Source organism: Cygnus olor, chromosome 20, assembly GCF_009769625.2.
Source record: "Cygnus olor isolate bCygOlo1 chromosome 20, bCygOlo1.pri.v2, whole genome shotgun sequence".
Classification (NCBI taxonomy): domain Eukaryota; kingdom Metazoa; phylum Chordata; class Aves; order Anseriformes; family Anatidae; genus Cygnus; species Cygnus olor.
In genome coordinates this window covers 9,634,264-9,657,065 of record NC_049188.1, presented here as the reverse complement: position 1 = coordinate 9,657,065, position 22,802 = coordinate 9,634,264, and the positions used below count along the sequence as shown (strand labels likewise).

General features: G+C 43.8%; 1 protein-coding gene across 3 annotated transcripts in view; it reads right to left on the bottom strand.

Moving 5' to 3' along the window:
- USP32 (ubiquitin specific peptidase 32) overlaps nucleotides 1-19,744 on the bottom strand; it is a 78,396-nt gene extending 58,652 nt beyond the window's left edge. For all 3 annotated transcript variants that reach the window (XM_040532850.1, XM_040532852.1, XM_040532851.1), the window contains exon 1: nucleotides 19,598-19,744. In XM_040532850.1, coding sequence (XP_040388784.1) covers nucleotides 19,598-19,655 — 58 coding nt within the window. In that variant the 5' untranslated portion in view covers nucleotides 19,656-19,744. The remainder of the gene's footprint in view (nucleotides 1-19,597) is intronic.
- Nucleotides 19,745-22,802: the final 3,058 nt, after the last annotated feature.

Here is a 22,802-nt window from a genome sequence, read left to right as displayed (position 1 = left end):
CTGGATCCTGCGCCCCATCTGCACACCCTCACGCACAGCCTCTCGCCACGTTACCTTTAGGTGTAAAAGCTGCCTTGTTTCTAGGGGGACAAAACGAGAGGGAGAAGCTCCCAGCTTCAGTGCTGCAGCAAGGTAAAGCAAACAAAGGAGCTCCTGGATACAACCTAGCAGCAGTTCCATGAAGGCACACTCACTTAACACAGACAGACTTTGCATTCCCTGCTCTTTCTCCCTTTGTTTTTTTGAGCTCCCTACCAGTTAATCCAATCTGTTTCATGGTCATTCAGGAAAAAAAAGTATATACAAAGCCTTAACTGAGCAAATGCTTATGGCCTTGCACACATTATAATGGACTTCAAGTAACCTAATTACTGGTTGTTGCCAAATCAAGTTTGAAACCTACACAACAAACATAGCTACTTAATACAGTATCATGTCATTATCAATGTTCTTCTATAATGCAGCTACATAAATTTCAGGTTTACTTTCCTGGCTGCATAGAAAACAATTGTCATAAAAATTACTCGTATTTTATACTATGTTGGTGCACCTGAATACTAAGGCCTTGGCGTTGTTTGTTTGTTGAAATAAAATAAGGCTTTCCATACCTCCTGTTACTGGTGAAAGATCAGAATTTCATTAAAATTTGAGTTTTGTAGAAACTTTCTCTGGGACGTCCATCACTGACTTCTCGGTTATCTCAAGAAATACCAAACAGGCCTTTTTGGTAATGAAGCATCAAGCAGTACGCCAACAGTACACAACTCCAGAGCAATTTTGAATTTTTCACAATATAGCAGGTTGTAGTAAAAAAATGGGTTTTAGGTCTGTTTCCACCTGCCCACGCAGCTGTAGGACTATGCTCTGATTAAAGCCACAGCATTTAGCCTTCTGATTAAGAAGGAAACAGCAAGAATTCCCCCCTCCCTCCCAAAATTTCATTTATTTTTTTTTCATGAATGCAAAAATACGGTTTTCTCCTCACAATCCTAACACTAGCAAAACCCATTTCAACTTGGAGCTGCAGTTTCCTTCCACCAGCAGTCAAAATCAACTGCAGCATTTGCCCTATTGCATACGTGTTAGGGGATGAATTTTTTTTTTCTTCTTAATATATGCAATTTTGCATACACTTGTGCACTACTTTTCGGTAGGATTAATTAAAAGAAATACAACAGCCTATAACCAGTTAAAACTTCCAATAACTGTTTTAATAGAAAATTTTATTTATGCAATAAATGTGAACTGCCTATATGTAATGGGCTAGAATATAAAGCGGTTTCAGGCAGTCCTGTACTTTCGTAATCAGACAATTACCGGCCACTCCTTTGTGAGATTTACCTGTATTAACAGAAACCAAAGCGATTTGCACCGGACAGCCATAAGAGCAGACCACGTAGCGCTCCGGCGAGGTTCTGCGTATCGCCTTAGGACCCTGAGCACACAAAGGAAGCCACATCTCCCTGGGAGTCGCGGCCATGCAACCACCCCCCTGGTACAAGCATCAGCCCGGGCGGTGCTGGCAGGTTGCAGAATCCGGCCCCTACCCACCTGCCTCAAAACGCACACGTGCCTCGAGTCCCGCTGGCGGACGGCTTGGCCAAAGGAAGGCCGGGAAGACGACTTTACCAACGCTACTAGCATCTTCGGCAAGGACTGCCAGCACATCATTTAATAGTAGATGCTAAATTGATACTGCTACTCCGTGCTACATTTCAAAAGCAAACTGCTAGCGCTAGAGATCACTTAATATTATTGTTTGCACGCAGAAACTACAAAGCAGGTCATGGAATTACAGAAAAGATAATCATTTCCATTCCCTCCCTGGGACACATTAAAATGATTGATGCAGGCCATCTACAATCATCTGCAAAGCTCTGCAAAAACAAGTTCATTATACATTTAGAGCCAGGCACACGAAAGTACGACTGAAACGAGCTGAGTAGAAAGCAAAGATATTATCAACGGTTACTTTAAGTCTGGAAGACAAATAAAATATATGAATACAGAACTTCCAATTATTTGACACAGAGGTAGAACATGATAGCCTGTAGAGAAGAAATAACAATAGCTCTTAAATTATGAAAGTAAGATTTCCAGAAGCAATACATTTATTACTGTAATAAAAATGAGAATGCTCCTGCCTGCAGGCTCCCTTTTCTCTCTCAGTTGCACAAATCCCGTGCTGAATAGACGGTCCAACCGAGGTCAGAGGTGTTATGTATGCAAAATGGATATTATTAAGAGGTCAATGTCAAATACTGCCCTCCGCTTCCAGACAGCAGCCTTTAATAGCACTTCATTGTATTCGCTGGAGACTTTTTTATTTAAGTTTTTGTGGAGGGGGGAAAGGGAGAAATAAAAAGAATAAGAAGTGCAAGAACGGGTTTTAAGACTATTTTCTCTTGTCTTTCACAACTCAAGACTGAAGAGGCTTACAGGAAGGCATTCAAACATTTGCTCAAGAACTCTGCATGTGCATTCAATCAGCGTCTGTTACAAACAATGCACAACAGATAAAAAGGTGGCTGAGCGGCAGCAAGCATCACAGACCACAGAGATATTTTTATACCAACATTTAGACGTAAACGCAGTTAGCAACCTCACTCCATCCACTGACTTCAGGTCGTGCATTGAGCAGACTCACTTTTTGTAAAGGCAGCCTCACTGAGCGCCTCCAGGACAGAGCCGTCCCTACAAACAGACCATTGACCGGCCCCGTTCCCTGCACACGCACAGACACTGCACCAGCACAGACACTGCTGCTGCTCTCACAGCCTGACAGGGAAAAACAGAACACGTAAGACTTCCTAAAATAAGTTTATGATAGTCAACACAGCAAAAAAAAACACCTTCTCATCGTTCCTACCAATAACGGGTGGCTCAACCTCAGTGTTATTGCAGAGGAAGCAAGGCAGCTATTAATTGGGACCGCACACCTAGTTCTTCACTCCTCAAGACTACAGAAGCTAACTTTTTATTCTAAGGTTTGAATTCAAAATAGGAAAAGCAAGTTTCAATAGTTACATATCGCATTCTGATTCTTAAAATTGTATCTGAGTCAGTCAGCCTGCTTCCAAAGCACCTGGCAGAAGCAAACTGCCTCTTCCACAAAAGGAGAAGTCACAGCTTGTCGTTCCGTCCAGGCAACTTTGCAAATACAAACCTCCTTAACACTACCTTGGCTGGATGCTTTCCAATAATGCTGAAGACAGTTTAACAGAAGATTAGTGCTGCATCCAGCTCTCCAGGGAATACTCGAATACTCGAGCTCCAGTTTGTTTAATAAAGTTTAAATGAAACCATGCAACCTCAGCTAAAAACACCACTGCAACTTACAGTAATTGTAACAGACCTTCAGCTCACCCAATTGCCGAGGTTATTTTTAGTTTAATGGTGTTCAACTTAATGCCGTTTGTATGGATTTACAATTCTAGTATTATTTTTTTTTTAAACTAACTACTGTCCAGCTAAAAATGTGTATAGCACCTTCCAAAACCAGCTACACAATAAGGCAGTCTCATGTTGGAGCCACTCCTTTCTTTCCAACTCTTTCACTCTATGTATTTATTTCCAAGTCATCCTGGAATTTTCCTTTTAGAATTAAAAAAAATGCATTGTGAGTACTGCGTAGTTCAATATGCAGCACAGTCTCTGTCACTTCTGGACAAAGGTGAGACTGAAAAGGCCTGCTTTATACAACAAACGCCTGCGGAAAAGTTAGCAAGCTGGGAAACAAATACCTACCTCAGCAAAATGTGCGCTGCCTTTACAGAGCTACTAGTAAAATATTATCGAATCATCATAAAAATCTGACTGTTATAACCAAATGCACCTCATATCGATACTTCTTGCTTGTTCATTGCCTGTCTTGGAAAGAGAGAGAGAAGGAAATGGTTGTATCAAAGTCAGTTCTCACTAGTGGAAGCACAAACATTGCAAACGCTGTCGTACGTCCTCAGAGGCTAACGAACCTAGCCTGAAGTTCTTCCAGATTACTTCAACAGTATGTTTTATTCGAATATTGTAGGAAAGTCATTAAAATCTGCCTAAAATCTGAAATTTTTAAATAAAAAAGACAACACTAGGAACACTATGGAGGTCATGAACACAAGTGCCGTACAGCAGCACCTCTGCTTGGCCCCAGTAAGCAACCCGCACCCAACGCGACAACCGCTGGAAGTCACCCGCCTGCCTCTCAGCACACGGCCGCTTTCCACCGCCCTTGCAAAGTTTAAAGATTTACAAAGGCACCGAAGAGACGGGACGCCAAAGTTTAGGAGCAAGCACTGCTGCTTAGGATGCAACAGTTCACACGTAAACTTTAAGCATTATAAGAAACTAATATTAATGTTGAAGGGAGCTTGTCTGAAGGTTAAAAGTAGTGGCTAGTCAAGCTTAATGGTTTTATTATAGCTTATATGAGGTAATTACTATATACCTTGCCTGTGACGTGTGACGAGAGCGAGCACAATGCATGGGTTTTAAATTCCTGTTTCACATTTATTGGGAACATCAGGACCAGACAAATCTGCCTTCCTTTACAACGGCTCTTCCCCTCATCTTTAAAATCCAAGCAGAATTATATAAAACGCTGTGACACAGAATGAGATATAAAATGCAGCTTTTTAGAGCATAAAAAGTTGGTTGTTGTAGCAGAAGAGGAATAAAAGCATTGCACTGGAGCTCTTTAATGCTGAGACATTCAGGCAAGAGGCACTTAACCTCTCCGTGCCTTAACTGTCTCAGCGCTAAAATCTCACCATCACAGCACGGCTCGGGCTGGGAGGGGACCTTAAAGATCATCTAGTTCCAACAGAATGCACAGAAATGACAAGAGGAATATAAATCCTAGTCTACATCAGACAGTTGCTTTATAAATGATCTCAGATGGTCTGTAAAAGTCCTGCACCAAGGAGCTGCTTCAGTCTGTGAGAAGGACAGGAGCCCAGTAGTTGAACCGAGATGAGGTGGAGTTAATCTGCCAGGGCTGCTATCAGCCGAGAGCCAATTAGCCGAATCTGTAACGAGCTGGGCACAGAAACAACACACCGAGCTGTTTTCTTTACTTTCATCTTACAAGAGAAAGCAGTGGCTGCTGGAAACTAGCGGTGAGTTGGTTACCTCTGCCCACACCAACACGCAGAGCACCACAAGCACAACAGAGGTGGCAGCAACAGCACCAAGGAGCTGGCAGGATCTTCAGGTATCCAAAACCAAAGATATTTCATTTGGCTACATGAAAGGAAATTATATATTCTGGTTTACAGGTGAGCAGGAAAAAACATCGGACAGCAAACCACAAGGTATTGACAGTGCTGGAAATCAAAACAGGAAGCAAGTCACTCCATAATCAGGAGGAAAAAAACAGAGGATAAAAAGTTCAGGTAAGGGGAAGATAAAGACACGCTGAGCTCATCTGGCTAAAGCACCTTACAAAGTAGCTAGTAGGGATGGCACTTTTTCCCAGAATGTGAAGCATCAAAATGTCCACAATACACTATGAACAGGAAAAACAAAATCGGAATTCCTACTACTTGCCCAGTCACTACTGGATAAAAGACAGCTCGCTACATCAGTGCCTTTATTAAAAAAAAAAAGCCCCAAAGCCCTGCAGATCTCAAGCACACAAGGCAAGCAATAATTTGCAGCCATAGAGCAGCCTAACACTGCATTTATTCTTTACTAAAAATAACCGAAACTCGGTTAAGAAACCAACAGCAGACAACTCGATCATTCTTCAGAAAGCAAACAAAATTCACCTACCTCAAGCTCTGACTTCCATCTCTGCTTTTAATAATTCTAATATTTTGATTTTTAAGTGACAATTTTACAGGTTCAATATCAAACTCACAGGGCATATAATTCTCTAACCAGACAATTATCTTCCCTGTAATCACTTGCTCAATATTTCCCTCAGGAATCTTCTTCCTAGTTATACATGGAAATTTTATTACTTTTTTCATTAGTCTGTATTGTGACTCAATGGCTGCGGTTATGAAGTTGTCAAGAACCAAAGCAATTACTAAAAAGCTTCAAAGAGGTAAAATGTACAAGCGAGCAGAAAACATGTTTGGGAAAAATCCCAAACTGCAAAACACAATTGAAATAAATGAACCAGCCGTGTCGTTAAAAAGACAAACTCCCCACCCATCCATCCCTGCAAAAAAAGGAGCCCACTTGAGAACATTTGGGGTGGGCAGACACAAAAGGCTGCCCCCAACAACAAAACCACCGGCCCCCTTGTAAGGAATGGCTCTCAACCAGAACATCAAGAATCGCATTGTTTCTGTTACTCAGTGCGTCTCAGTGAAGGTTTGACACTCTTAACATTTCCCAGTGACAGTACGCAACAGGAATTTAAGGATAATAGCAACACAGGTTGGATATTAAAAAATTCAAGTTATTCAATCCATTTTTTCCCCTCATACCTGTTCTTTGTTTTTTGGTAGTAGTGGCTCATGGTGGGGATAAAGCTTTGCTCGGTGCTATTAGACCTAACCACAACGCATATCAAAGGTTTAACATCTTGTGCGTGGAAGGCAGCAGAAGATTTAGTTATTACAATAGGATTTGCCAATTTTCTGTAACAAGAATACTTAGCATTTATGTGACACTTTTAATCTTCAAAGAGCTTACTTCTCACAGTTACCATCCTCAAAAAGAATGCCATTAAGTATTATTAGCCTGTTTTATCCATCTGTAAAGTATCTCCATCAGGGCACACACTGTCACGTTGCTATTTGGATTATGTTTGCTTCAAGCAAAGCTAATCAGTACAGGTTCTGTGACAACCTTCCCCATCAGATGAGCATGGATAGGAATTGCTCCGTAATAGCCCCAGCAGTGAAATAATCCTCCCACCATCTGAGCACTTAAATCTTATTGGCTATATTTTATATCCTGAGGAATTAGAGAAGCCTGGTTTTATATGCTCCCCAGCCCAACCCCATAAGCCACAGAAGAAAGCTGAAAGAACCTGAAAATTCAGAAACCTCCGCGGATAATAACAACATAATAACATAATAAACAATAACTTTTACCACACGTATCACTACGAATTTAAGCGCAACCGACTGCAGTCTTGGAGACAAAACAATGACTTAGCAATTAAAGAAGTGGCAAACTCCTCCTCAGTGGCAGAACAAAGCCATTTCCAGCCCAGCTTCATCCCAGGATGCCACCCTCCGGCTCGGGGTGCTTCCTGCAAGGTGAGGTGCTGCCACGGCTCCAGGCACCCCAAGGAACGATTGCTGGCCCTACCTAGGGCCAAGGGCATTAGGATGGATAGATATTCCCATTTAGATGAGAAACACGCCTGCTTTCTGGGCTGTCCCTTGGCCAGCTTTCCCAGCAATTCACTGACGGCTGGCGTTCCCCTGGGCGAGCAGAGCGGCTTCTGTCACAACTCGGAAAAGCTGCTTCCACTTTATTACCATCATGAAAATCATCTAGATGTTTATGCTTGGTAAGATATACAAAATTACATCACACAGCTCCTTTCCAAGAAATAAACAGCCTATTAAAATCAAAGGCAAAAGCACTCCCGAGGAGAGCTCTGTCATCTGCAGGTACCGGCTGTCTGAAGGCAGGTTTAGGGCACTGTCCCAAATGCCAACCATGCAAGGGCAAACACCACATAAGAAGCCTGCTAAAAAATACACTTTAATATAACAAAATATGTCATATCCTCTCTTTCAACAGTGCCAAAGACTCTAAGCACATCTATACTATAAAGTGGCACTTCATTAAAAAAAAAAAAAAACAACAAAAAAAACCACCTAACCTGAAAGTTAAACAGAATCTGCAACTCGTGCACGTGAGGGCAGTGTTTCGTTTAGCCTTTAGCGAAGGTTAAAGGCGAGGAGTTATGATTTGCAGTTGCCGGTGTAGTTTCTATAAAGTATTTAACTCACACATTTGGCAGTCAGAAGAGGCACAACTCCAGTTAAGCGCAGCAGTTAGTGCTACAAGTAACAAATAATAAAAGATCCAGAGACTGTACCCTGCTACATTTCTGTTTCTCAACAATTAGAAGAAAAACACCATTCACTTGGAAGCCACACATTTTGCCCCGACCACGTCACACGTGTACGTACACACTCAGCCGACGGCCAACGGAAGGCTCTGTGCTTTAATCCTTCCTATCCTCAACTGCTGGGGAAACAACCATGGAAAAAAAACCTCAGATGCAAACCACGCTATTTTAGTGTCAGGTCACAAAATTATGCCTTCTGTTACACTGCTATAGATGCGTAACAAGTTTTTTTATGCAAATCTGTGAAAGGCTGAAAAATAAAACCCAAATCACAGAGACAGGAGCCAATGCAGTCAAGCAGTAAAACAAAAACAAACACGTGGCCAGTGCTGGGGCCCTACTACACCTGTAGCGTGACACCAAGAATCGAATCAGAGGCAGTTTTTAACTGACAGCAGCAAATAATCAGCCTCACTGCTTCCAAACTCCATCTCCACTGCTGTGTGTCTTGTTCAGAGAATTCTCCACATGCACCTGAGGACTCATTTTGAAGAACTCTCCTGAAAGATGCCACACTAGTTTTAAGTAGATTTGGTAACAGAGTGCAGATATATCTCTAAAAGTATTCATCATCAGATGTATTCTATTCTTAAGGTCCTACATTCACAAGAATGGAAGAAGCAACCTATTTAGATAGACAAGGAAACAGCTGCATGGGTTTATTTCAGTAACTTTGCAGCCAGTGACCACTTCAGACTGATGTGATAACTCAGGGTCCACCCCACAGCATCCACTATTTCACAAAAGTCCAGAATAATAATAAATAATTTAATAATAAAATAATAATAAGTAAAAATAACTTAATACAAAATAGCTACAATGCCCTGAATAGCTTCAGCAGTTGGAGACTCTCCCTGAATCTCTGCCGAGACTCTCAAGACATCCCCAAGGACACGGCTGTCTCTGCTCGAAGCATTTACATAATAAACAGTGAACACTTTATATGAAGAGATATTTATCAAATACTTTATAATCTGCCATTTAAATCTATATTCTTATAATATTCTGTGGCTTCTGCAGGTATTTACCCAGTGTTTTATATTAGAATTAGTGTACATTATGTTTCCTTCCTCCTTTAACCCATCTCCTTCGCAATCTACTCATTACTTAGGGAATTAATTAATTATTAGCACAAGACACTCATGCAGCCATTCTTTAACCAAGGCGATGAGAAGACAGAGCTGCAGGTAACACACAAAAAAAGCGGTAAATTAGTCAGTGGCAAAAAGATTGATTATAATTCTTCAGGAAAAGAAAAATCACGTTGTTAGCTGCAAGACTGGCAAACAGAGACCAAAAAGATTTTGCATTCCTTTTCCACTGCTATCACCTTCGTTAACACCCTTGCAGAATGGAGAGCAGGCTATGCCGACCACACTCACAGCTGGCAATTACTTTTCTTAAGCAATGCTGCTTCAGCCATAGGAAGTACAATTTCACTTTTCTAATTTCTAAACCAAGATCCAGTATTTAACCCTATCGCACTTAGCTAGAACATGCTGAAAATGTTCTTCAAGAGTAGGAAATTTCCAGCACAGAAAGAAATCTTGTTTCTGGACAACACCAAACCACTAGAAACATGGACTGAAAGGAAGCACTTCTTCACCCAAAATAGATTCGTGTTCGAATTGAATTCAAAATAGAATCCAAGTTCATTTATAGACCGAAACTAAAGCTCTCGTAATTATTATTCCAACACTTCCAGCTCTTTTTATGCATGTACACAGACCATCTAAATGTGGCACTTCCTGCTCTGCTTGGGTTTCTGAGCTTCTTCCAATTTTTGTTTTCTTTCAAGGTTTCAGCTTTTCAAAGTAACAATGTTGAAAACTAACGCAGTAAGGCTGATCATTTAAAATGATCGCCAAAAATCCAATTAAATCAGCCTTAGGATCATCACAGAGTTACACAGCGACAACAGCATACACCTGTTAAAGTGTTTCCGTTCATGACCAAAACAGCCTGCTGCAGGACAAAACCCGACCGTTTCCATTACCACTATAAATTAAGATAAGGAATATCAAATCAAAACACAATGTAATGTAAGCGTATGTTCTGTACTAAATACCTGTATTCTAAGAGGGGATGAAAACTGAAATACCAAGTGGAAAAAAAAAGATCAATGCCACGTGAATAAAAACGCAGCTTGTGTGAGGAAGAATCAAAAGGGGTTGTAATAAGTGTTGTAAGTGTGAGAAAGATATTTTTATGCAGAATGCAATTACCTCCTGCTTTGGCCTGGTGACATTACCTCTCAGAACGACTGGATCCAACTCCGACTAAACAATTGTAACATTATTCTCGAAGCGTCAAGTCTTGCTTTTAAATGATTTCTCTCTAAGACTGGTAAGCACCGAGACATTTTTTTCTCTTTCTCTACAATCTAAAATCTGATGTTGCATGACCATCACAGTTATTTACTCAGAATTAGAAAAATGTTAAAGCTTTACACTAAAATTAACTCAGAGCCAAGTTGCACGTTTCTCTTTACCCTTGCACAGCTCCAAGAAGCCAGCTACTACCTCCAGGACTAAGGGTAACAGCTTCAAAGGTCTTCAACATAGAAAAATTACCATCAAAATAAATGTTATGTAAGACCCTGGCAAGCACAGCTTCGTTCTCCCTTGGCAGGAGGTAGCAAGGGCCCCGTTACGGCGCTCTGACGACAGGTACAGCCTCACCCCAGAGCATCGCCCGCTGCCCTGCTGCACTGCTCATGACTGCGGCTGCTGAGAACCTGAGCAAAGACAAGAAGTCAACCCCCTTTTTAACGCAGAACGTACCACCAACGGGTTAAGACCATCCTTAAAGTCAGAACTGAAGTACGTGGCAAGGTGTAAAACCAGATGATATTTCCACACCCTTCCTCCCCCTTTGTCCCAGCCAGCCAGGGGCAATCCTGCCAGCCCCAGGGCATCCTTCTCCCAGGAGCTCCGATGGTTTGCAGCACCTTCCAACCTGAACGTGCAGCTGAAGGCGCTTAGCCTCCGCAGCTTCCCAGCACCATTCCAGGGAGATATTGCTGTTTTGCCCCAAATTCACCACCTCGCAAGCCCAGCGAGTTGTTAGCCTCATCAGCACGTGGCACTGTGCTCGCGGCAGCTCGCTGTGCGCTCTGACGGCCTGCAAGGGGACGGAGAGCAGGGCTTAAGGACCCTGGAGATCACGGCAGACACTCAATGCACCCAGCCGCCCTGCCTGCTGCCAGCTATCACTTCGGTGGAGGTAACAAACTCAGGGCTTGGCCGTTTTTACATCAAATTACATATATAATGGGGAAGGAACCCTGCTCACTGCAGCCCGCCCGGATTATAAATCACCCAAACCTTTTTCAGGCATCTTCTGTTTTGCCTCAAAAGCAAATAAAGGCCCTTGTTACAAATGTTAGTCTATTTTTTTTAAGTATTGTTTTTTTTCAACTACCAGATTATTTAACACACATCTCTATCTCCTAGAGCTCAGCTCCTGTCAGGATTACACTAAAATAGTGAAGGATTTCTGGTTTTATTGCCATTATGATGAGTGACCTAACTGTCTACACAGAAGCATGCTGTGATCGATTATAACTGGCACCAGCTTTTAAATAGATTTCGTTGAAACACTACAAAAATTCTACGCAGACATGTTTCGTTACAAACCAAGATCCAAGCCCAGTTTATGCCCATTAAGAATCAGAAACCAAGAAGGGCTTTCACATCCATTTAATAAAACTGCAATTAAAAGCCACGCACTCCTTCCAAGCATGCCCTTACCTACGACAAGGCCTATGCCAACTGTGCTCAGTTGTAAACACAGGCTAGCAATAAACCCACTCCTCAGAGGTGTTAAGATTCATTACATAGAAAAGAAACGCGAAGTATCATTACACAGCTAAGCTGAAAAGACCAAAGCTATTCAGGAACAGTCACCGCTAACAAAAGTGAGATGACCCTTAAGAAAGCACAAAACAGAATGTGCATTAAGATTTTGCCACTCATTAGGCAAGCAGGGTATTTTTATTCTAGGAAGTGCTAGCAATAATATAGTATTCAAACTTTTGTGAATTAGGCCCTTTCAAACTCTTAGGCAGAATCCACATTAATGGATTTTTCCTTCTACATTCATCTTTGCCCAAAGGCTTCATTGTCTCATTATGTAAATGACCTTTTCATGTGAAAATTAAATGTTAAAGATGCTTTTTGTATTTCTTCAATACTGCAAATATCACACGGATATTCACAGTAATTTAGATTAAGTATAACTTAAACAGAACGCAAGTGCTTCAAGCAATATAATAAATTAAGAAGTAACTTGTTTTAAAAATACTGAAAAATTGAAAGTCTTATTTAGAATTAACCTCCAAAACTTACTTTCCTATATAGGAACCTAAAATGGAAAATGACAGTTTTTATTATGAGGGTTCCTAAAGAATAGATTGTATAATGCAGTTCTGAAAGCACGCGGGCAGAGCTTGAAGACTCGCAGAGATGCCCCCAGCACACCTCCCATCCCACCCACCGTGCCTCGCTTAGCCCAGCTGTCCTCACTGGAGCTCAACTCAAGAGAGATGGGGCAGCCCAAATCAAACGCCGTGTGCTGCAAAGTAGTCTCCACTGAGCCCCACGTGTTGGTCAAGGTAATGCCATCAGTTACTAGCAGCAGTTGGTGCTGCGATACCTGGGGTGCAGTAAGGAAGAGGATGGCAAACACGTCCCTCGTTGCAAGGGCGAAGAATCATCAGTCAAGGACAGGCAGAACAACTCACACCGCTTCTGCTCATTGCGAACACAACTTCACTTCCGTAAGTACCTGCTCTGTAAGGTCCCAAACGCCTCTTGGTGCGCTTGGAGCACCGCAGCCCTCGGTCAGCGGCAATGGGACAGCAGAACAGCTCCCCTGGGAGCTCGGCACCTGCCCAGTCCAGCGAGGCCGGGTGATGCACAGCTCCCTGCTCAGCACATCTTTGGAAACTAGCAGACTATTGCCAAATCACCCAGGAGGAAATAAAAAGGAAACACACACCGCCTTCCAGTATTTGGAAATACAACACTTGTTCTATGCTTCCGCCATTCCTTTCTGTATAGTCGCTGCATCTGGGATTTCTTCTTGGGCCAAAATCCAAGAAGAAATAAAAGCAGGATTATTTTACAAATAACTGCCATGCCAAAAGACCTTTAAGATATAGCACTCATCAGACCTACCTGACACTCACCATATACCAAATTATTCAGAATGAATTTATGAATTCACAAGCTAACAATATATATATATATACACACTCAATTTTCAGAAGATGTTCTGTCATTTAAAAATGACAGATACTAGTAACGTCTGGTTCTTCTTTCAATTACAGAAAAATCAAAACCAGTCCTATCATAAAGTAGCAGTTGTTTAATCTTAATTTATATAATTAAATAGACATATTATGTCACACCTGATCACAGCTTGCTAATGCTGTGTTTTCTTTTACTCTCACAAAGCTTGTCATACCTTCACAGGCACATTTTTTGAACGTGATTTCATTTTTTTGAGTACTAAAGAACCAAATACCACACTCATTTTATGAAATGAGACAGTAGGCTGGCTTCCTTTTGAGAATAAGAAAGGGAATGCGGGTTGTTTTACTGATTTCTTGCAGAGTGCCAGCAGCCAGGGAGCCTGACACTGGTACAGGTCAAGTACAGCAGGACTCAAGTAGTGTCCCCCCCCACTTTTCTTTTGGTCTTTCACATTTCATTAGAAATGCTTCGTGTCATTTTGAAAAGCTTCTTAGTTTCTATTTTTGTCTTCTTTTATCATCTCTCTAGGACACTGTCAGGTAGATTCAGGACCCTGAAGTTATACTGCATAAAAACAAGGCTTTAGAAAACTCAGAGTGAACAGAAATATTTCACTGAATCTACCAGGTTGGGAAGCATCTCGGAAGGTCACCTGGTGCTTAAAGCCAAGCCAACACTCAACACAGCGCAGGCTGCAGAAGGCTTTGTCCACGCAGGTCTCGAAAACCTGAAAGGATGAAAGTTCAACAGTCTCTCTGGGCTTGCCTTAAAAAAAAAACCCACAAACCTCTGCTGTTATTCAAGAAAGTTACAACTAGAAACTGACAAGGGAGATCTGACCATGAATAACCTGATTTCATTGATCAAAATGTAAGACAAAGCAGAACAACCCGGAGCTGTATGAACGACGAGATACAGGCATGTATTCTATAAAACAGAACAAAAACGTTTCCAGCACTCCATTTTAACCGACAATGTCAATGTAAGAAAATACATTATGGGTATAATTTTCTGATAGCAAACTTATAGCTTGTATCGAGTTGTTCAACACTCAAAACGAGCATTTGTCCAGCTTATCCCTCAGCTCCCAGCCACCATGGCTGAAATGATATTATCTATTTACGTTCATCTGGCAGCCTTCCTGACCGCTTTGATTTGAGTCTCTAGTAACATGCTGACAGGATCTATGCAATGCAGCTGATATTATGAGACTGCTATTATTTAGAGACACATTTCATCCTTTAAAGTGAGAAACTAGAGAACTCCCAACACTTACTGAATCAAAATTAAAGGTTCTGAGGCCTTTTTGCTTTAAAATGTTCAACCATTTCTTGTTTATGAAATGCCTGCACTCTTAAATCCTATTTTATCAGACTTCATTGCTGCGTGCACACCCAGCCCCTGAGCATTTACTCCCCAGGTTACTGCCACCGTGCTTGGGAACCATCACAGAATAACTGAAGTCCTGCTTAGAAGGTACACACATCAGCTCCTTCAGGACCACAGAGTTCACTCTAATGAATTAAATTCTGATATTTCATAAATTCTCCTAAAGACCACAAAAGGCATCCCAGGAAAGGAAACGCTGTTAGTTGCCTGAAGTTCGCTGTACAAATGTTCCTCATGTCCCGCAGTATGTAACCTGGGCACTGTAAGAGGCTGAAAACCACTCTTGACTTGGAACCTGAAGGGAGAAAGCAAAGAGGTCACCGCAACTCAGCTGAAGATTTACAGGTAAAAAACCTCACTTCTGGTAACAATTTGTGGAAGTTTTAAGTAGAATTCCCCAAGTCACTTGTGCATCGCATTATATGTTCAGCTAAGACTAGTGAGGTACCCTCCCAAAAGAAGCATCAGAGCTGAATGCCAAAGCTGTGAAATAATTACTGCTCTGGGGATGGAGCAGCTCCTTGCAGCTCGCAGATGTATAAACAGGAAGCGTGAAGCTGTGCGTTCATACCTGCCTTAATCACCTGGCAGAGCCCTAAAGCCAGCAGACACTGGCTGACACAAGTCGCCCTGAATCTAGACAGGCTCAACAGTGGATCCTATTAATTCTGATAGCTAAAAAGAGGAAAGAAAGGAAGCTGAAAGGGATCTAGGCATCTTCATCACAAGTACCTGAAAACTCAAAGCTCCTTATACAGAGGGACACAGGTTTATACCCCCTGAACATGCTGTGTCCCGGAAAACAGCAGAATGCCTGCCTACCTGTGCTGCTCAAGCACTATTTTTCAGATATGGGAGAAAAGGAACAACAACTGTCTTCATGGAATACAAAAAAGAAGAGAATAAACCACAAAAGCAGTTCTCTGTTCATTTTTCCTAAAAATGCATCTGGGATTTAAAAAGATCATTTCAAAGTCAGGAGTAATAAACAAGTCGTCTTCCAGAGGCTCTAGGGCTGAGTCTGTGGACTTTGTCACCAGGGCGAGATCAAGACAGCCTCAAATAGACGATCGTACTTTCAAGTAAGTTTTCCATCATCCTCTTGTCAGACTTACGACAGCCGTGAGCTCGAGGACATCAATGACCAGCCACCAGATCACAGAACATTTTGGGCTGGGAGGGACCTCAAAGCCCACCGGGTTCCACCCCCTGCCATGGGCCGGGACACCTCCCGTTTCATCGCTTTGAAGGGCTCGCTGCTCTTCTCAAATTGGTGGCATCTTTGAGACGCTGGAGAGAAAACTGTTTCTGAAACCCCTATTTCATGACCAGAGGCAAATCCCGTGAAACTGACACACCTGGCAGTCCTGCCTCAATCTGAAGGGCACACGAAGTGCACGCACATTTCTGAAATGTGACGCTGTTTGTTTTCTTCTTCTCAGAGATCACTGTGCACAGAACTCACGGCACAATGGAACAGACCGATCCGCAGCCATCCGTTTCTCCGAGTGCTACACTCATTGGCCACGCTGCTGTCGTTGCAGTTCCCCCTTCCTCCATCCCAGCACACACCCAACAGCAGTTTTACCTTCCTTTGAGCAGAAGGAAAACCCAGCCCTCCTCCCCAGCACAAATCTTACAGATCCATGACTATTCATTGACACTTCTTTTGTTTAAGTGGTTACCTGACTGAATATTTAGCATACGTAAGCTGAAAATAGCCTGAGTTCGCATGACCTGCTTTCTTGAAGCAACGTTCACAGAAACTTTGATTTCTATCATCTCATAATTTTCAAATACCTTTATAAATGTATGGTCTGAGTCTGTGATTATATTTTAAAAGTTACCTAAGCAAGATGCGTTAACAGTCACTGGAGAACGCAGTCCTTAGGGATCCAGCATAAACCGGCCATCAGTTAGTACCACGTACCCATCTCTTTCCTGAGGAATCCTTATTAAAATATTGTATATACAACACAGCAGACCTGCTGCGCTGCAGCTACAGTAAAAAAGTTCCTTTATAAAGTCGCTTTTCCCAAACACAGCCCTTTAAGGCTGCCAGCAGAACCAGCGGAAGATAAGGCAGGCTTCAGAGAACTACCTCCTCGGTGTAAGATAAGGCCTCGCGCTGGGCAATCTCAGGAGGAGCGAGCAGCCAGACAGCCTGGTGAGCAGAGCGGAGACAGAAACGAGAGGCATGTGCTGGAGAAGGCACCGAACCAAAAGGGATACTGACCGAGCTGACGTGAGCACCGCCCTAGGAAAAAAAGGTGCTCTTGGACCCTGGGCTAAGAAAAAAGCAACAAACCCATGAGCCACGTTGACAGTTTATGCCATTACAAACTTAGTTTGATGAAATAACCGATTACCTTAGGCACGACTTGGAACAAAGCACTTCACCTCTAACGACCTGTCTGTGAATTTCATCTCCTTACAAAGAAGTCAACCTCAGCCGGAGGTCTGAGGGCCAGGAAGAGCTCCACACAGGGATCAGAACAAGCTCAAAACCTTCACCTTTCCCACAACAACAGGCAAAGCTATGCCCCTGGCAACTGTAAATAAGATGATGGTAACTCAGCAATATTCGTAACAAGATGTCCAAAATAGTAGCCCTTACGTTTCGGTCCCAAGCTACACAACCAGACAAAGATTTTACAGGGCAGGAGAGAAAAAGGAGACCAGCAGCGGGAGCTGCCCTGGGGGGACACAAGACAACTTCATCGGGCACATCCACACGGCTGCATCATCCACACTGCAGTCAGCTGTCTGTGTTGATGAGCAAAAAATAATAACAACGAAAAAATCACAGCACTATCTCATGCTCCAGGGTGAACACGGCCAATAACACCGGGCTGCCCTCACGTTTTCATCTCTTTGAACAGAAGTTATATTTTAGCTAGTTATTTATATTGTGTTTAACCACAAAAACCCTCCTCACCTTCACTCCCTTGGGTTATTCTCAAAATTACAGTAAAATTGCTTCCATTCATAACTTAAAGAGTCAGCCTTAATTCCTGAAGCTTACAGAACCAGCAGCACGCCTTGCATTTTTCCAGGTATTCTGAACAACTAAAGCGTCTCAAAAGAGGACCACAGCATTCTGAATGAACGCTGCTTCTACAAACACAGGTAACCACCACTCATTCCGTAAGGAGAATTTGTTTATCACCTAATAGAAAACTTCTCAGCATTTAATAACCAGGATACAGTGTCAGAAAAGCTCCATCTATCTAATTGGATGTAAATATGCAGAGCCTTGCTTTTGTTTTAATAACGTGTATGTTTATCTATTATCATCTTTTGCTGCTTGTGTCCACAGAAATACCACAAGCACCAGCAACCACAAGCACTGTGCGAGCAAGGATGGCCCCAACAAATAACGCTTTGATAACCAGCCTGTTTTATACGTACAACGATTCACTGGTTAAGTAAACAACAGCTTTTTAGCAAAACATCAATTTATACCAGGGCCTAAACCAACCTTTCTGCTCTCCTGCAGAAAAACAGTATTAAAAGCTTCTAGAGATAGAAGAACACTAAAGAGAAATATTACGTTTACTGGGCAAGGAAATTATAAATAACTTCAAAATCAGTCTTACTTTGATGTCAAGTAGTTTTCCGTATGAAAGCTTCTAGATTAACTTCCTAGATTTTGAGGCAGAATACAAGTGTAAATCTAACTTTAAATTCCAGGCATTTAGTTTTTCTTATTTATAAACTCTGGAATATACAAGTTGACTGAACGAATGCATTCAATTTCACCTCTCTACCAAACTACGTTTATGACTCCAGCTCCTCTAAAAACACGCACATCTACGTTTTTTAAAACTTTATGTGCTTTCACTAGAAGCGAAATTCTTCGGGGCTGTTATGGCTGAAACCTGTAATGAAAAGAAGTTTGAATCACATTTGTTTCCTCTGCTTGACAGCGTTTAGAATACGTTGCTCCATTTCCTACTTGACATGGCATCCCTCAATGGCTCCACCATTTGAAAAAATATCAGAAAAAAAAAAAAAAAAACAAAACAGATAAACATCCCACGTCGCATCACTTTGTTTCTCTTCCAGTTAATGCCGGGTGTTTCCTCCCAGCTTTCCCTCAGCAGCCCTCACACGCTTCTTAGGTGCTTGCAGAACCCCAAAGGGCAGCTCACGAATTTCACCAACGCTGCAACCATCGAACAGGTGAGCTGCCTGAGCGCTCCGCACCGCACCGTGTGCACGCACCGCAGGCCAACGACGATGAAAAAGCCATCCTCCTCGCAAACCCGTGGCCGCGAAGATCCCCGTCCCTCTTTGTCCTTGGGTACCAGCACCGGGCGCAGCTCGCCTCGGTCGGGGGCTCAGCACCGCGCTTGTTTACGCACCCCCCCCCCACCCCGGTTCCTCCCGGCGAGCCCCGGGAGGGCTCCGCAAGCGCGGCTCCGGCAGCAGCGCGCACGGGAACCGCGGCTCCCTCCCAGCCGGCGGCCGCAGGGGCGCGCTCCCCGCCGCGGCCAAACGCAAGGAGCCGGCCGACGGGCGGCGGGAGCCCGGTACGGCCCGGTACAGCCCAGTACGGCCCGGCACAGCCCGGTACGGCCCGGCACAGCCCGGCCCCCGGAGCAGCCGGCGGGTGACAGGCGGAGGCGAGGCCGCGGGGCCCGGCCGGTGCCAGCGGAGCCCCCGCCCGGCTGCGGGGGGCCCCGGGGGGGGTCCTCCCGGTGACGGCTGCTCCGTTACCGGGGGGGGGGGGGGGTCCCCGGTACATAAATAAAGGGGCGCGGAGGGAGCGCGAGGCGCAGCGCCGGCTCCCGCGGCTCTGTCACGGCGCCGCTGACCGCCCCGGGCCCGGCCCCCCCCCCGGTCCCCTCAGCCGCAGGCCCGGGCCCGCCGCACCGCCCCCCCCCCTCCGGTTGCCGTCCGCCCTCACCCCTCCGCAAGGCCTCGTCGTAGCTGAGGAAGCCGATGCGGGACTCCTTGGCGCCCATGGTGCCGCTCAGTCCATGGCCCCCCCCCCCGCCGGCCGGCTGGGCGCCGCGGAGCCCGGGCTGCGCCGCCGCCGCCTCCGGAGCGCAGGGAGCGGGCGGGGGGGGGGGGGGGGGGGGGGCGGGCCCGGGGGGAGGAGGCGGCCTCGCGCCCTCCCCGCTACCGCCTCCATGGCGGGTCACGTGCAGGGGGGCGCCCGGCCCTCCGCCGCGTCACGTGACGGGGGAGGATTGAGGAGGGTACCGGCGCGTCCCTCCCCCTAACGGGCGTCGCGCGCCGGAGCTGCGGGGGGGGGGGGGGTCACGTGACGCGGAGCCGCCCGCCAACGGCTGTGGCGCGCGCAGCCCGCCTCTGAGGGGGTAGTGTGGTGCCTGAGGGGCGGCTCTGAGGGAGGCGGCGTGTCGGCAGCGGGCTGTGGGGAGTCGCCGCCCCGTTGGAAAGGGGCGTTCAGTGCCTGAAGCGCGCACACAGAATGAACTGTGAAAGGATCAGAGTTTGTCCCCGTCCTTCCCTGGTCTTCAGGGTGTTTGGGTTTAGTATTCAGTCCCACACTTGCCCAGAATGGGAGGATTTCCCAAATGGCTGCGTTACAGCATTAAGTGAGGTGGCGTGCCCTGGGTCGCTCTCCAGCAGAAAATGAGAGTGAAAGAAAACATTGATTACTAGGGGCTAGTTCGTTCCAAGGATTGTTCCTGTGCGGAAACCAAGCCTGTGAAAACACCAGTTGCAAGTCATTCCCTAACTTATGGTTTCCTTGCTGAATGATCTTACCACATCAGAGCTAACGAAAGGTCAAGCCAAAGTTATTTTCTCGCTGATGTAAGTTCACGCGTAGGTATTTTTATAGCAAACATTCCAAACAAATTTCATACCTGATATGCAAAGCCAGGAATGCAACTCACAGAGAAGCTAGGTTGAAGGCCAAATCTCTCTCCATGTAACACTACTAAACTGCAGTCACTGCAAATGTATTAAAACTTTGTAAATCCTCCTTTTCTGCCATCATCGGAATTGTGTAGTATCTTACAGTCATGACCAAGAGTATAATTATTACACTCGAGCATAACAACATCTGCCATGATGGACCTTTTGTCTCCCTGGAACATAGAATACGGGGAGAAGGAGGAAGTTTAAGTTTAAAAACACAAGTGAAATTCCTGGGAACATACTTAACACACCAGCCACTTGTTACACGCTTATTTTTTAAGCCTGAGTCTTCAGTGCCCTCATATATTCTTATTCTACCCTTACATTTCTCTTCTCACTGCACCTTGTAGTCCCTCACTCAAGCAGGCTTCTATATAGATACAATATAAACTCTAAAATATTTTGCAGAATGAATACAACAAACATGGCAACATGTCAATCAAAAGCAAAGTTGGCAATGCTCAAAACGGCTGGAGAAGTATCTGCTTTATCTTGTGATTAAATAAACCATTCCAGCCTCTAACAAAGACATTCATTCTGCCATGCTCCACTTGTGACAGATCACTTTTTAAAAGTGTTAAACTCACAGCTGAGGAGACATAGTTTAATTCCTAACTTCGCTATACTATTCCTGTGTGATCTTATGCCTAGTAATAATCTTTTTATGTTTTGGTTGCTCCTCTGAGTTACAGAGATAATGATACATTGAGAGTCCCTGTTTTGCTTGGAGCAAAAAGCTGCACTGGGATACAGCCAGACCCAAACTGGCAGAGCAGCTACCGAAAGCAATTAGAGCAGGAAGCAACTACAATGGTGTCGTAAGGCAGCTGTCTAGTTTTCACACCAAATTCTTCTCATCTTCACACCGATTTTTCCATGACTGTTAACCTCCCTTAAGTCTCTTACTTTCAGTGAGTTTGTTATTAAACAGCAACAACAAAAGTAGCCAGGCACATGGCAGAACTGACATAACACTCAGGCCCGTTTCATCCAGGCACGTAGGAGCGAAGGGACCCACCAGGGCAACGATCTCCCTCTGATGCTAGTGCAACCACCACCATTGATAAACGCATTCCTGCACTTCACAAATTCCATGTTGGGACCTGGATGAATTACCACCAGCCCTTTCTGTATATTTACAGACACCAGTCTGTCTCTTTTCAGCTTTCATTTTCAAAAACTAGACAGGTTAAGCTCTACTAGTTGCCTCTCTAATAAAGTTCCACCGCATCTTAGCAGACTGGCTCTGTGCCAGTTTCAGCTCATGTTTACAAGTATGGATGACCAGAGCTTTATTCCATTTTCAGCAGAGGCCTAACCAGTACTTTACAAAATTATTCAGCTTTTATCTGTCTTGACAAAACCCCTAATTGTAGCATACACAAACCCTGTTCTCAGGCAGCAGAGATTATTAGGCAGTACAGGGCTTTTAATGACAATTAGTTCGCTTGCTATATCATGAAAAGATAAACGTCTGAAATGATAATTGCAAATCAGACCCTGCCACCATCCCAGCTTAAGGTATAGTCACAAACAGCTGACTTAGTATTTGATGCAAATGAGGAAGCAGAAACATGCAGAGAGATGGTCCTTCCTCTAGAGGAATGAAAAAGGATTGAAAAAACAGTTAATTATGATGGTTAATACATTTAAAAACAACGTTCTTTCTCAAATGGTTAAAAACTATACATTACATTAAAACTTGCCACTTCTAAGCAGTAGTTAAGTTGTTAAGACTCATACTGCATTTTTGTATGACACTAAAAAAAAGTGACATTTCTTACATCCCACAGATATAAAAGATGTCTAACAAGCAGTAGAATTTTCCTTGAAGAGTGCTTTAAAACAATTTGCTGTATCCATTGTATGCACCATGGCTTGCACCAAATTTAATAACAAAGATATTCTAGATTGGAAAATCAGACTGGAGGCTTATGATGGCAGTGTCTTTGTTCAGATTAAATTAAGCATGTTCTCAAAGGCATTGAAGCAGGAACCTAGAGATAAGACTTTGTGTGCTGACCGTGGATTAGATCTGGCAGTGAGTTTTTAATGAAGCCTTATTGAGGAGCACAAGATTATAGATGTTGCTACTATTTAAACGTTATGTCAAAGGTAAATCAAATTAAGATACAGTGAATTTAGACTTCTATTAGATGAATTGAGCTCCTCTGCTCTGTTTGAAAAGTGCTATATATGCAAATCTAACTAACTGGCCATGT